Consider the following 16,951-nt stretch of genomic DNA (forward strand, 5'->3'; position numbering starts at 1 on the left):
TTACCCTCTGTTTCAGAGTAAAATAATGAGCTTCTCCCATTAAGCAGAACCCCAGAGTTTCAGCTATAATTAGTCCAAACGATGGCAGCCCAATGGCTCAGTGGACAGCAACAACATCACAGTTTTTTTTTTTAAGTCTAACAGTAAATACTCTGGCATTGAAATTACACATTTGTTTTGAATATGCTATAAACGGTAGGCAACATACAAAATGATTTCCAGGGGTGGTCTGGAGTGTTAATAAGCAGCATAAATATTTTGTGAGGAGGAAGACGGGAAAACATGGAATAACGGGAAGAATCGGGTGAGCCGTGTGACACTCAGTGAATTGTGCTCTGCCCCAGACATTTGCATGTCAGATAAACAGACGCAGCTTCTCTTTGTGCTTCCTTTCTACACATTGAATCAGGAGAATATGGTAAAGATTTGTGTATCTATTTCATTGTGATTGCATACTGGTTCAGCGTCCATTAATATTAGTGAAATTATTAAGCTGTATATGTGGTCCATTAATATGAAGCATCAATTATTGTTTCCATTAATTTCTTTGGGTAAGTCAAATCCCAATATGGCTTTAAATAATGATGCTTTTTTTTTCTTTCGGACGGACACTATTTGTCTAGATGTACAGGACTGTGATACACTGTGATATTGAATTTGTGGTTGTAGCACTGTTTTTTTCTGAAGCCAAGAAAGTTGGATTAAGTGCAGTGACCCCATCAGCACAGGTCGCTGATGTAGGCTGTTTGTTTTTTTTAAATCTACCAGGGGAGTTTATGGTGACAAACACTGTTTCAGCCTATATGCATAAAATCAAATCACGTGCACCATGGATGTGTCCCAAACTGTACTGTAGGGTGTGTACACACACACACACACACACACACACACACACACACACAAAACACATTATTGAGTAGGGACAATGACAAAGGCAACTCCCACTCTTTGATTTGTTATCCAATGAATGTGAGACCCTGCTTAACCAATGATTCACTGGTCATTGTACGCCTGGGTGTTGTTGGCGTTAAATTTGAGCCTCATGCCTTTGTTGTCTCTGACTCTAATAAAGACGTAGTCGGTCATAACATTATACTATATTCATCAGGCTGTAAATTAATCACTGTGCGTTCGTTCCCAGAGTCCTTCAGCAGTGTGTGACTCTTTAGCTAATAGGCCCCCAATTCAGCTGCATTTTGTTAGATGATGTACCATTGCATGTGTTTTAATATTGCTCTACACTATGCCTAATTTGAATACTAAAATTCTTTTTTGTCTCACTAGCCGATTTCTGTTCACTGATAAGAAAAACTAGATTTCAATGTGTATTTTTTCATTCCACCTATTACGAAGACAAACATTGTATGTCCAGTGGTAAATACATTTCAGGGACATTTTTTGCAAGTGTGGTGCATCATTTTGCTCTCACAAGTTTGATTAGATTGACAAGAAAATATAAACTCTTTAAATTGTTTCGTCACATTGAAGATTTATTTAAACAATGCAGTGCACATGAACTGAATTTTGAAACAACACTACATTAAAATCCAGAATTTGTCTCTCCTGGCATCACTGATCTGCAGCCAATCCCCTCCGGCTAAAATGACTCAACACCTGTGGCTGAATGTGGCTTTAGACTGAGGCGTTCACTATGGTGGGGATAAGGAACGGAAAGAGAAGAATTTCTGATATGGGAGACAAACCGTGACATTACTCTGTCACCTTGAGGTCTAACAACCTGTGACTGATAATATCAGTGAATAGCTCAAATTCCTCTGCAGCATGTAGCAGTATAATGTTAGCATGACCTCTGATAAGGAACACTCTATAGCAAGCAATTTCTGTTTTGAAAATATTTTAGCAGGCTTTCTATATAGATCAAAAGAAAAAAAAAAGTGTAATGGGGTTTATGTTCTACAGAATTGGTGAAAAAACAGTACAACTAGTCAATCCCTCTTTGATCCCCACAAAAATGGACTAACAGATATCTTTTGAAAAATGATGTAAAGTCAGTAATAGTTGATTTCCAACAGACTCTCCTGTCTGACCTTTTTACTGAAAAGTTCCAAAAATCATAAGGTTGAAGTTCATGAGATTTACATCAACTTATCCCAATTTGGACATAACTTAGTTCAGAAAACTTATCCTTATGTGATTATGGCTGAAACAAAGGGTCCGCTCCTACCAGAAATTATTAAGTATTAATCGTCATGCTGACTGCACCAGAGTACTCCCAGACTGGAAACTCTTGGTAGTTACTGGTCTCTCTTAGTCATAGTAAAACTTCACTAATTAACTCAAAGATACTCTTCGAATACAAACTATACTGTAGGGAACGAGTACATAAGGTATAACGTAATGACAATATTCCCTCTCAAGAGTATACATCAAGTTACAAGACACATGTACAAAAGGCACATCAAATGAGGTTGAATTAAACTATATTGACTATATCAACAAGTACAAGAATCCCAAGTGTTTATTCAACTAGGGAGAAATATCAAACAAAAACTTCACATCTTGTTGTCATGCATTCCATTACTTTCTACTTTTTTTCTTTGTTGAGGGATCAGGAATCTGAGTAGGATCAAAAATAATACTTGTTCGCAAATTTTGCATTATTTGTTGCGGTTATTCAACTGTTTCTACAGAATGGCAATTGAGGAAATATAATCAAGTTCTGACTTCACATTGCCCTACTTCACTTTAAGTTCTGTTGCTGGTGATTGTTTTGCATATTATTGCATATTGTTGCATATTTGCATATTATGAGTCACACCTTTTTAATGCTTGCCATATTCCTATTGTTGGCAATAGGAATATGGTATCTTACTACTTTTTTACTTGCCCTACTTGCAAATGGACCCCTAGTAATGTGTTTATGAAGACTGTAGTGGCTCTTTACATTCATAATATGCAGAAATGGGTTTTGCCAGTGAGAAACCGCTGGACATAATTCTCTTTTTGCCTTTGAACAAAGAACATTTCACTTTTAAACATTCTTCTTGGTAGATAAACGTTTATATAACAATTACCATGTGTATATTACATAATTACCAACCCTGGTAGTAAAATAAGGAAGCCCCCCCACAGTCCATTCGAACTGAAGTAGCCTCTTGGTTGAGAGGTGACCTGGATGACTGAGAACCTACGCAAACACAATTATCTTACACTGTATCTTACAATTATCTTACACTGTGGGATATTCAATGTCCAGAACTGGACATTGAATATTTTGTAGGAATATGGCTTGATACCACAACACTTGGTGAGGCTACACTGTGCAATTGTAAAAATGTAATAATTTTTAGCTTCATTAATACTGGATATCAGCTGAGTTGTTGTGGCTTGAATTTGCAATGAACAGGTTAGACATCTGGCTCTTTGAGGGATGCTTTGTACCTTTTTTTCATTTAGCGTTTGATTTGTCCACCTCTTGATGCAGTCAGCATCAGTTTTTAATGGGTTCCGCCTTGGGCTGTACGCTAGCCCACCTTCAATGAAAACTGAACGTGTAGTTTTTTTGTCTAATCCTTGCTAAAATTCAATATTGCAGTTTGACAGTAAATCTGTTAATACAACTTAGTCATGACGAATATGGGGGATAGCAGCACAACCGGTAACTCATAAGATAGTGCCTCCTGGCAACATCTGAGTCTAAAGAGCATTGTTCCTTTGGGGAAAAAAGTCACAGCAACGTGGCAAGGTGACTAATGACCCTCTTTGCTCTCAATTATTAGGGCTGACACACTTATAAACATACATTATGATTCATTTCAATTCGGACTCTGGAGCACCATGACTCAGCCGCACTCATGAGAAGCCACACCGACATTACCATCCCTAGCTCAATTTCCCAGGACCCACAGATGCTAGGTATAAGTGAGGACATCAGCACACTCTGAAATAGATTTGTCCCAGAGAAAAGCCATTGAAGTGCAGCACAGATTAGCTTTCTGCCCCGATGCAATCAATGCTGAAGTGGGACTCATTAATTTCTTGGGTCACATCTCTCATCACACCTCAATCTTGCATCACTCTGAGGCCATTTCCTATTGTGTGACCATGGCATATTGTACAAGATGGGTTGCCAGTAAGGTCAGAATCAGAATAGCCTTCATTGTTATTGCAGGACACAATCAGTTGCCAACTGTCTAATTTCTAGAACCTTTAGAGGCAACTCAGAACTGTCTAATACACCAAGAATGCCTCCACTTATGGTCTGCTGTGTTCTAAAAGATCTTGCTTTCTGCATAATACTCTGTGTCTGTCCTTCGCTGTTAAACCTTGTCCCTCTAACCCTCGAAATTAATAGGCTTCTACAAACACTTTAAAAGTTAAGTGAAATCAAGGATACCTGAAACTTGTGTTCTGAAGCGAAATATGAGCTTCACCGACCCGACCATTGACACACATAAGCACACATACCCACACAAACTAATTGTATTTCTTAAGCAAAATGAAATTCTCCAAACATTATTGTTCAAGTTCTGTGTGCAAATCAGAGCAGTTTGACGAGAGACCAGGTTGCAAAATTCATGACTGTAGACATCCATCCGTTACAGTCATGTAAAGACAACAAAGTGTCATGCAAGTCAAGCCTACTCATCATGGCAGCACTCGCAGCAAGGCACCTGTCAGCAACGTGTGTCATTGTCTGCACTCTGCCTTACATGTCATCACAAATGTATGTTATGGGTGTCGAGCTAGTAAACTGTTTGAAATATTTATTGCAATCTCAGATCATTCTTTGGCAAGTGGCCTCCCATCTTTTATTTTCTGTCCCACCTGACAGTGAGAGCTGAGGAAGGGCTTCAAACTGTTGTCTGAGCATTTGCTGTATAGGGACACTAGTGAAGTGGTAGTTTTGTTTCATGTCCTGTTGTCCTATGCAATGTTCCCTCTAGTTTTCCATGTACCTGAGCAAACACACAAACTCCTTGAGTGGTCCCTTGGACTACTGTGAACAACATCAAATATGCACACTGCGGTCACACCAGTGTCACATTCATTCATACATGGTTTATTAAAAGAATGAAATTACAGGAGTAATTTTCAATAGAATGCCTTTAATTAAGTGATAAAGCCCACTTACAATGAAAGACAAAAATTATGTTCCTGACTTGGGTAGTATGTTAACACCATTTGAAGTATAAATATTAATTTTAACTATGGCTTCACATGAACTGCCAACTGAACTGAGCCACCTATAAAGACCAATTTTGAAAACACGCTGAGCATTTTTATTATAAAACTCTGACTTGTAATTATGAGTGTGATTTTGTATGTCAGTGTGTGAAGCTCCTACTGTGGTCTGGGAGAGAGTTCTGCTGTGCACTGGGTGAGAGTCCTGCTCCTCCAATCAGCTGGACCAAATGTGCCACTTCAGGATGATTTTCGGATGCTATTTTGATATGATTCATTAAACTAAAGCCTCTTTCACAATCTGCACACAATTTTATGATTGATGTTATTTTCCTCCCTGAATTTAATATCCATGACTAGTATTTTGTGCACTGTTATGTCTCTGCTCTCATCTGCTATCAGGGTATGCCAAGGTGCATTTTTAACACTGCACGTCATTCACAAATTCAAAGGTATAATTTTTGCTTCACCAGCTTTCTGGTACACTCACATACTGTGCCATGTGATCGTAAATTTGTTAAACCGAAAGCATTGATGCATTAATTTTGATGACTAGAAGAATATTGTCGATGAGAACTTTAGCTGTCTCGGCGTTTGATTTTTTACGAGTGACAGCCCCTTCCTCTTCTCTCGGTCTTTGGTGCTCGCCCCCAATAACATACCGACCCCCATTTCCATCTTGCATCTTCTTATAATTGCAACCGCGCTCAAATTACTTTTATGCTGAATGTGACGCTTAAGGAAGTCCAGTTTCCATTCTGTCCACACTTTTTTCTCAGAAATGTCGCTAGCTACTTTGGCTTCGCAACATGTTTTGCAGAGCAGACCTTTCTCACTCGAAAAGCAAAAAATCCTACCCGCTTCCACATTTTTTTTCTCCATTTTGTACATTCTCTGACAGCCATTTTATACTAAAAGAACAGTTTGCTTTGGCTCCGTGACTGGATGTATCACTGCCCATTTGTTTTGTCATTATTGTGAAGGATTAACACTCGCAGCACTTAGCATCATTTGCAGACAAAAACACAGGTGGTGGCACATATCAATGACATTGATTAGCTTTGTGAATACATGTGAAAACTGCATCATGTCATTGGCTGACCAGTCACCTGTCACTGTCTAAGCCACACTGCAAAACTGTACAGAATAACTAGTAGTGTGTTTTATTTTCAATTTAGGTTGGATTTTTTTTTTTTGTACGCGGTGCAGATTTTCTCTGCACAGACCATGTTAGCACGATGCAATGTGCACGCGCAGAGCTGAATGGGAACATTGGTCCTATGTCTGTTTTTATTGTAATTTTGCACCTCAGTGCAGTGTATGTTGTTTGTTTTTTTTTCCTTTGCCTTATCTGTAAAGAAGGAAATACCATTAAAATGGCTTTGACCATATCAAGGTTGCCTTGTAGGGATTTTAAACAAGGGACCAAGAATCTTATACAGTTTTGGGGGGAGGTTTTGGGGTACTCCGAAAAGTGGTCTTAGACTAATTTCCCACACAATCTAACCTTTTGGATTAACTGAGGAAAAAAACCTGCCCACATTAGGCAAAAATAGATCTATCCAAAAAAACAAAAAAATGAAGAGGGCATCAAGTGTGTTTTATTATTGGACAGGAAATGATTGTTACGACACTAGCTGTTTCACTTTTTTATTCATAAATGCTTTGTAAACCACATTGAGATGCAGCAACTGGGCAAGGACAACCCTTGAATTGAACTGCCGTTTTAAGTTTTTCCCTTTTTCACATAATAACAACATTATAATAACACGGATGACTGAAATGAAACACATTCCAATTTCCAATTCCTCCTGTTTTGACAAATTAGTTCACAGCTGTTATCTGTGTTTGGTACAGGGCAAGCACATTTCCACCACATTTTTCTCTTAAATTAACCCTCTTTTTTTACAGGGATTTTAATTTGTCTGTAATTAATGAACAGTGCAATACAGTGCTGCTTTCAGTAATAAATATATTATACTCATCCTCTTAACTGTTGAAGAAGGGACCTCAATTCCCTCCAATGGAAGCTGTATACAGAACAACTTAAAGTAATTAAAACTTTGAATGAACTCAGCAGTTGAACTTTCACTCAATATCTATTCTTGTCTTCTTTCTAAGTCCATAATAGTTTAGGGATGCTAAAATTTTCTTAGCTTCATAATAAGTAATCCCTTTGTGTTCAAGTCATCAGTTGCTGGAAAATAACTGTAGAAAATGATGATTTTGTTATTGAATACATGGACGGAACTAAATTTGGTTTTTATATTTTTGTAAAGGTGAAAAAGGGGAAGGCAAGGTGACAAATTCAATTCCTCTATTTTCATACTGAGCATTACTTTTCACATGTCTAAATGTCTAGATCTTTGATGATGAAAAAATATCTCATGTACCCATGTATGTGTCAGATGGAGGCAGGAGCAGATGGGAAATTCTGCATTTCAGATAAACTGGCGAATTGTAATACTTGTCATTGAAAGACATGTGGGGACTGAGGCTTGTGAATGAACAAGGCAGAATGACTTGAATTGCTAAACTAGTTCACAAGTGTCAGTCCAGTTTTGTCTTTTTTATTTTACCCAAAATAATCTTTTAATTAGACATTTTCAAATGTGGCCGGCATGAATAGGAATAAATCAATTGACACCCAAGCCTGTGAATCACCTTACCAGATTACTAAAATCAAGCTTATCTAGGATCAGTTGGATAAGCTGAAAGAACTCCGTTATTGAAAGTCATAAAGTAATACATGCCCGATACATGGTTATGTGGAAATAATCAAAGAATGTGTTGCAAAATACTTAATTAGAAATAACAAAGTCAATTTGGACATTGCTGGGCAGTCAGCTTTCTTTTAGTGCTGCCAGACAAGGGGTTCGTCTGCTTTAGACAGCCAGCCTGCAGAATCAGCCAGTAGCCCCAGGAGAGCCTTCCATCCCTCTGCATCTGCTGCCCCCCCCCCCTCCACACACACACACACACACACACACACACACACACACACACACATCCATCCTGACCAGTCAGACTGTCAAACCCTGTTTCTCCCTCCCCCACTTCCTTGCCTTCGTCATTCTTCACTGCCACCCCCCCTCTTCTTCTGCTCCACTGGGCTTGTGAAGGTGAGCCAGTCCCCAGTGGCACTACTGTACAGATTGCTCTGCCTCTTCCTCAAATGAAGACTGCTCGCCTGTGAATACCCATGCCTAGAGTGTCTGAGCCACTTCTTGTCTTTCTTTTCCTTATCCTGAGGTTGACTTTGTGCAGCTTGAACCATTTTTTTTTTTATTTCTGTGTGATTTGGTTTTGCTCTACTTGACCATTATTAGTAGAGGCACAGGTTGCTCAAGGTATCTCCTGAAGCTGACAGGTTTCTTATGAGGTTCGGTCTTTTTTTGATAGCTGTCATTCATTTACTTGTCCTCTAAAAACTCCTTTCATTAAAAAGAAAAAAAAAAACATGGCAATGAAAATTGTAAAAGCAGTATGAGAATTGTCTCTTTATTGCTGTTAAGCAACAGCAGTTCTACAAGATGCTCCTGATAGTTTTTGAAGAACAGTCTCTTTCTGGTGGTCTGTTTGGGGCTTCTCTCTGTGATCTCTTTCTTGGTTGTTTCTGAGATTCAAACAGGGGGCTGAAGTTTTTCTGAACCAATTTCAAATATACAGTTTTATGAGTCTGTTGCTTGTGTGGATATGCCAACATTGAATTAGGGTTGCCATTGCTGTTTTCAATAGTTTCACACAAGCAGTAGTCATTTATCTTTAGAAATTGAAATAAAATGCCAGACTGTGATATTTAAATGGAAGTTTCCAGGCATTTTTTAAATCTAAATCCACATATCTGCACTCATGCATATGACTGTGCTTCAAAATCTGTCCACTTTACTGTTGCTATGCGTAAACTCATTGTCTCTGTCCTTGTATTGTGTAGGTTTTTGGAAATTACTATCACTTCAGGCATCATACGGTGGAGAAGAGGGCTCCCACTGGTCACAGGGGAATCCACATCAAACTGGAAGAAGAACCACGGGTAAGACCATTGTCAGTCTTCAAACAAGTCTTTTCAGTATGTTTCACCAAGAACACCCAAAGACTGGATGACAATCTAAGAGATTGTATTTTACAACCTCAAGGAGTACACTTCAAACCTTTTTTTTTTTTGCACACCACACTACTCTTCCATCTGTCCTCCTGACCTACCCAAAGTTCCCTACATTATTGAAAATGTTTCGAGCTAAAAGCGTGTCCTCGGTTTGCCTTGCTTTACTCTCTTCCCTTCCAGGATAATTTCATTATACCTAAATGTTAACAAGGATTATAAAGCTTTATTAATCAGTCTCACGTTTAATAGCAAAGACATTTTCCGCACCTAAATGCCATCTTTATTTAGACATCTGTTTTGGAATTTGCATGTAGCCAGCCCACCAATTTATGCCTGTCAAACTTTAATTGTTTAAAATCTACTGAACAGAAACACCTGCATCAGAGAAGGGATTCTTTCATAAGCAAAATGATAGTGTGTTTTCTGAAGAATAGTGTTACAGTACCTCTAGCAATCCTTTTATGGGTTAAAAAAAAATCCCTGAAGGTGGCATTGAAAGTGTCAGCCTGAATTATGAATGGAAAAGGCCAGCAAAAGCATTCTAAAGCTTTTAATGCATAGCACTTGCCCTTTTTTGTGCGTTTAAAAATTTTGCATTCTCTCAAATTATAAATTTAATATCTGACTTATTGAAACTTCTTAATATGCAGAACTCAAATTTCATACATTTTATACATTCCTAGATTGTTAAATTTGTGAATGTTATGAAACATCCTTATTACAGCTGCATCCACAAAAGGCAGTCACAAAATTGAGAAATTTACAATTAAACTATGTCATACTGGAGTTCAGCTACAAGAGGTAATTTAAAATGTTGATACACAAGAATTTGAATGAAATCGGAGGTTTATAGAGTGTTACAATGCTGTCTCATGAGGCACCTATGTAAATGTGCTAATATAACACGCTCAATGAGGAGTGTCTGTTTTCTGTGATGTATTATCAAATTTTCAAGTGAATCAACCCATGACCAACAGAAGAAAATTAAGTCTATCAAGTTTAGATTTGTGATTGCTGGTGAGAAATTTGACTGTACAACACAAAAAAACACAACATTTTAATTCCAGAAACATTACTACGACTTTCAAGCCAGTGATCTTGGCTTAGCTGCTTTTTTGTTCCATCGAGGTAGTAAAACTATTTTAATTAAATTCAGATCAAAGCAGCACAGTGGGGTATATTTCAACAGACTAACGGTGTATAAATAGAATGTAATGTTTTCAAGAAATCTGTGTAGAAAACACATAAAAATAAAGCAGATCAGTGGATGAGACGTTTTTTTTCCCACGACACATTTTTTTTTTCTGTTGTTAGTTTTGAAGTGGAATGTTTGATGCTTTTAGCCCTGCAAAACAAAATGCCTGGCATCTTTTTGTAAAAGGGTGTCAACAAAGTCACAGTAGTAAAGAACTCAGAACCTTTTATGATCGAAATAATAACCATACATGTGACTGGATGTAGTGCCACTGACAAAGGGGACCATGTGTTTCTCAGTTAAATGACATGGCCCTTTTTACATTTGCCATAAATAACTTTAGTGCTGTATTTATTTTTTACAGTGCCATCAACAAGCACAGCTATTTAGTTTTTGTTTTGCTTATTAAAAATCATCTCCGAATAAGGCTCTTAGCGAGCGTTAATTACTTGTTGCAATGGCAGCAGCCAAGAAAAATCCTCAACCCTACTCAACAACAGGCTATTTGGAACACTGCAGGCAGCAGTATTTGCAGCTGTCTAAAAGCACATTAAGGGGTACCTGAATAGTGCTTAAAATGTGGCAGTTACAAAGAATGAAGTGATTTGTACCATCTGTAACAAAGCAGGCAGAGCCCAAATCTGAGTTGCTGAGGAGCAACCTGATATTGTCTGACAAGTGGCAGGTCCCCAAAACCCCATTATTGAGATGGTGGCATTCACCTAGGCCATTGGTGTTAGCGGTCAGGCTAAATGGACATTAAAGAGTCTCTAGGAGCACAGGGGCGCTCAGAGGTGTCTGGCTTGTGGCTAAAAGAGAATTATAGCAATCAAATGCCTTTGAGATTTGCCGGAGACCCTGAACAACAAACAGGATGGGCAGTGACAAAGACCGTGTTGTGGTAATTTACGCTGAGTAGAATTTAATGATGGTTGATAGCTGAAGTGAGAGACAGAAAAATTGAGCCATCAGACCATTCAGCAGCGGGACATTGTAGCCCAGGGTGATGCAGCTGAAAGGCTAAAATTTACATCACAATAAATTCACACAATAAAATGGACATTTATGTATTCCTGTGGAAAGAATGTGAGATCTGCCTTGGCAAGGAAAATTATTTTCATTTAAAGCTGACAAGGTTAGATCTCCTATATAGTCTGCATTTTATTGTCATTGTGTTGTAGCTCTGTAAAAATGCGGGAGAGGGCAAGCTAACAGAAGCGATGCAAGACCTCAAACCGTTAGTGATTGGTTGGAGCCATGTTGTATGGTTTGGTCCAAGCAGCTTTTGTTTGCTTCCATCGATAGAGCTTGTGTATAAACAAAAAATTTCTCTGGATGAGCCAACAGAATGGATGCATTTGTCAAATTGGATGAGAAGACAATCTGACAAATACAATAATTGCATAATGTCATTCTAACAAGGTAAAAGACACACTGGGATGGAATTCTCTTCCTCCAGATATGTTCAGTAAACGCTATAGTTTCGTATGTTAACGATAAAATGCAAGCAGACAATCACAGTTGTCCCAAACTAGATAAGCAGGCGCCCTAACACTTAGGCCAGAGTTATGCAACTTTATCTAATATAGAGACATTCTGATTCTAAAAGACTCAATCAGATAGGTTGCCTCAGTCAAAGGGTCCGCAGTTTAAGTTAGCACCACACTTGAACTCCATGCTATTCAGGACATTTTTTCTGGCTTTGGAAACAGTTTGTCTTTAGGATTCCCACCAACCCACACACAGAGCAACAGACCAACCCTCAGGCAAGGAGTGACCACAGCCAAAAAAACATGACAGCATACAAGAGTGGGCTGATGTTTACGGACGTGATCTTGCATATTTACATGTATCTGAGGCCGTCTGATCCCTGAATCAGAAACAAAGAAATGGTTGTTTCACCTGCTCTAAATAGATATAGCAGACAATGAAAGAAAAGGGTGTTTTTAGATCAGCTATGTTTAGGTTTGCACTCACCATTTTCCTTTTTTTTTTGGTTTATCTGCCTGCTCTCTCTTACAATATTTCCATTGTCTCTTTTCCTTAGCACTGTGATGCTAACATGCAGCTTATTACCATCCCCTTTGAATAATCAGACAGTGGTAAGATGACATTGGCAGCTGTATAAGCTTTTACCATTATGCTCGCAAAGGTTGTTTGTCATCTCCTCTCTGCATGGCACACTCTTCTCTATGAGGAAAGGAATTGATTTGTTTTGTGGGGGCTGAACACAACTACAGTAGAAAGCAGCTTATTTCATACTGTGTTTTGGAGGGTCTTTTCCCTGCATGCATCTTCCTTCCCCTATCTCCCGTTGTCTTGCATGCTCACTGATTTCTCTATTTTTTTCAAATTTCTCTGTTATCCATCATTGCTGTATCTCTTGCTTGGTCCTATAAAAAACATCCACCAGGGATAGAAACCCTGTGCATACCTTAGGATACATTTAACTTCACTTTTCATAGAGATCATAGACTAATACAGGGAAAATATGTAGTTTGTCAAAGAGCGGGGCTGGACACAGTATCAGTCATTGTGTTAGTGGGATTATGTTTTGTAGCTTTTGATGTAAAATGTGATAAGTGGTATAATGGTGTTTACCACATCCAGCTCATAGCCAGAAGGTCCCTGGTTTGATTCTGGCAGGGCCCTGTCTGATTGGAATTTATGTGTACTTCCTATGTCTGCTTGGGTTTCTTCTGGGTTCTCTGGTTTCCTCCCACAGCCCAAAAAACATGCAGTAGGTTTGATGGAGGTCCGAAATGCTCTAATATGTGAATGATTGTATGTCTCTTTATGTGGTCCTACACTCAACTTGATTCAGGGTGAACCCCACTTCTCACCCTAATGCCCAAATGCAGCTGGGATAGACTTCAGCAACCCTACAATCCTGAGTGCAGGAGTAGTGGCACAGATAATGAAGGAATTCATGTAATACACAGTTGTACTGTGTGCATCCAGACATGTAGCAATGTCTGGTAAAAATGTTTCAATTGTTTTTTTGTTTTGACTGTGCATGGGGTCATATACTTAATTTAGATATTGGTGTTTCTGTGTGTGTGTGTGTGTGTGTGTGTGTGTGTGTGTGTGTGTGTGTGTGTGTGTGTGTGTGTGTGTGTGTGTGTGTGTGTGTGTGTGTGTGTGTGTGTGTGTGTGTGTGTGTGTGTGTGTGTGTGTGTGTGTGTGCGTGTGTGCGTGTGTGTGTGCTCAAATTATAAAATCAGGAAAAAGTAAGTGTTTGGTAAGATTTAAGTATAATAGACTAAGGCAAAACCTATAATCTGCCTAAATGTTATGAATAAATGTGAATCACAGCATTCACTATTTTCCACTAGTATCTGTGCAGTAAAGGCATGACTGGCTTATCTCATTTATCAGATAGAGGAGCCCTAAAGACATGGAGCAAGCCCTGGAACAAATACTGCTTTCCAAATACGGATTACAGACTGAACCCATAGAGACCTCCTTCATGGCTGATCATTGTTTCATCCTGGAGCTGTCATTTCTGACTTTGTGTTAGATTTCATGGTTATTTCTAATTAGTCCAAAGTGGTCCCTCATCAATCACTTGGTGTTCAGAAAGATATGGATTTACATTTCAACAACACGGTTTGTGAGGCTGTAGTATTTGGAAGCATTGAGGAGGACTAAAAAGTGAAAAAAAAAAAAAATTATAACAGCGCAAGGAAATTTCCAGAAAAGAGAACACTCTCTTTCAATGGTCTGTCGAGATACACTTACAAAATGCAAGATGATTTTCTGTGTGTTTGGGATGCAAGAACCAGTTATTATAAAGATGCATTTCTATGACATATATGGAAACAAAAAGCATCTGGCTCAGTACGCGAGAGTGAATATCTGTGTCTACTGCACTTGCAATTCAGTCATGCATGTTACTTTTGCCACAGTATAAGTTTAATAGCTTTTAAATATAAATGTGATTGAACGCCCCATGAAATGGCAATCGAAGAAGTTATTCATATCACCCCCCCCCCCAAAAAAAACTTGCATTATGTATATTAAAACAGGAATAGAGGTCTTTATCAGACACAGGCTTGCCTCCTATTTACTCAATTAAAATCAAGTTGTAATCATGTGATGGGAACATTTGTGTAAGCTTGGAGACCAAAAGTAAGATCCATCATAAGATGTGGCAGTAATATTATATTACAGTTCTCCCTCATAAGTTAAGGAATGAAAATTTAGGTTGTGTTTTGCATTGGTGTGTCCAAGCGAAGCCAAAGGTTTTCTGATCGTATTTGCAAACCTGCTGGCTACTAAACCAGATGTTGTCTGCATTTACGTATTAAAAGGAGATTGAAAAATTATGAAAGAATTCTCAATCAGAAATTCAGGGAACTACATCATGGTTCATAGGTTCTCCATCTCAAATGATTTTGTGTTGTTGTTTGGACATGATAAAGATGCCCGTGTTTATTGTCAAAGTTTTGGACAGGATCCATCATTTCACAGAAACTACAACTAGGCATGTCGGAACAGGGATGCTCAGTGAGATGTTGTAAGTTACTGTTAATGCCCCTGCTCTCATTGGCAGTCACTTTGCTGCAGTCCTTCCCTGCTCACTAAGGTGCGACAAGATAAAATAAAAGCTGAAATGGATGAGGTATTCTTTTTTTTATCATCCAGTTTTTATGTAGCACTAAAATATTCAGAGCAGAATCAAATAGTGTTTGTGTGATCATTATGAGCAGCCACATCCAATGGCTTGAAACACTGTTTATAGCAACAAATCAATATATGCATGAAATCTGAACAGGAAAGGGTGAGTTACTCAGCCTTGTGACTGGACATTAAATGCTTGCATATTATGAAACTATCTAGCACATTTGCTTGCAAATATTTTCACCACAAAAACTAACTATAAAGTTTGTGTTATATATGGGATAATAGCATTTACCCTCCCCTGCCGAGCTCGGCATCACCCACAAGTCTCTACAACTTCAAAGGAGTCACTCTGGCACATGCTACAGTAGCCACTTCCTCTGCATCTCTGGAATCAAATAAATGAGATTTGCTTTTCGACTCTGCCTGTGTGTCTAGTCATTACCTTTTGAACATATCTGGGGCCGCATTTTTCCACAAATACTTTGTGGCATTTTGCAGTCATTCATGATTGGAGAACACTTGTGGTTTCACAATTGTATTTTAGGAAATGACAACAACACCAAACACTATGGATTTTCTTCCTATGACTGTGCGTGCACATTTGTTATGCATGCACTGCAGGTCCTGTGGGCGGAGCAGCAGGTGGTGAAGAGACGGAGGAGAAGGGATGTCTATGAAGAGCCGACAGACCCCGATTTCCCCAAACAGTGGTACCTGGTGTGTCACCGTCTCTTATCTTTAATACCTTTTTAGTCTTTCACTGTGTCCTTCTGTAAAAAATTATAACATTTTGATTTTTCCTTATTTTTCAAAAATGATTCATTTGAGAATTAATTTCAAAGATGGACAATTTTTTAAAAAGGAAATTATGGTGCAGAAAATAAGATCTTCAAGAGACTACAATAGTAGACACATTTTTGATTCCTTACGCCATTTTGAATTTTGGAGATGAAGATAAATTCCTGTTTCCATTCACAAAAAGTCAATCCCTGTCTATTTTTTTTTTTCAGTTACTTTTATCCCTTTTTAGGTTCTGCAATATAGTCATTTTTTATTAAAACCTGAACCTCTCCTTATTCAGCCTGTCTCAGGCAGAGAATTAAAGAGCTTAAGACTTTCAGCTCTGCTTGTGAAAGATATGGACATTCATCAAATCATTAACACAGATGCTGATATTTTTCTTTCTGTTGCCCTGATCAGAAAATATAAAACTCTTTATCCTGTCTGCTGGATCTTTGGATCCTGGCTTTACCTCACAGACCTAATATCTTTAGCTAAAATAGGCTGCAACTCAGGGTGCTGAAATGAATTTAAATTAAATGTTACTAGACACAGAGAGACAAATGGCATCTCCTTTGACATCATACATACCAAATTGCCTGGACTCGGTGTTTTTTATCCACATTTCCCTCTACATAACTGTTCAGTTTGTCCTAATCATTTTTATCCTGTTAATCATTTAAAGCTGTATTTGCAATGGATTAATGACAAAATTGATCTCCTACACAAATCATGAGTGAATGGAAGTTGCAAAAACCATCTCTGCCAGTATCTTCTACTTCAGTATCAGGCCTCCAGTCATCTGAGGGGTAAAAATTTTTTCAGCTCTGATTGAAAGAAATAGAGAAGGTCGAGCATTAAGCATATATAGCAAATGTTTTCTTGGTTTTACAATTTTATGTGGCTTATTTAATATGTTGATGTGGAGCTGGACCAGTTGGATCTCAAAGAAGTTACTTAAGAGACAGAAGTGCATTGGCTCAAATTGTGCCCTAGAGAGAACTATTTTTTTCCCCATTTCTTTCAACTTTTTCCTTCAAGTTGTACCCTTTTGTAATCTTGAAATTAATAATTGTAATAACACCCTCTATCCCTATCTC

At 38.3% G+C, this 16,951-nt stretch overlaps 1 protein-coding gene across 1 annotated transcript in view; it reads left to right on the plus strand.

Moving 5' to 3' along the window:
• furinb (furin (paired basic amino acid cleaving enzyme) b) overlaps window positions 1-16,951 on the plus strand; it is a 98,087-nt gene that overhangs the window by 36,279 nt on the left and 44,857 nt on the right. The window contains exons 3-4 of the mRNA XM_086163224.1: window positions 9,080-9,178; window positions 15,693-15,788. Of these exons, the coding sequence (XP_086019350.1) occupies window positions 9,080-9,178; window positions 15,693-15,788 (195 nt within the window). The remainder of the gene's footprint in view (window positions 1-9,079; window positions 9,179-15,692; window positions 15,789-16,951) is intronic.

Source organism: Fistularia commersonii, chromosome 17, assembly GCF_037954325.1.
Source record: "Fistularia commersonii isolate RoL2024-O1a breed Wild chromosome 17, RoL_Fcom_v1.0, whole genome shotgun sequence".
Classification (NCBI taxonomy): domain Eukaryota; kingdom Metazoa; phylum Chordata; class Actinopteri; order Syngnathiformes; family Fistulariidae; genus Fistularia; species Fistularia commersonii.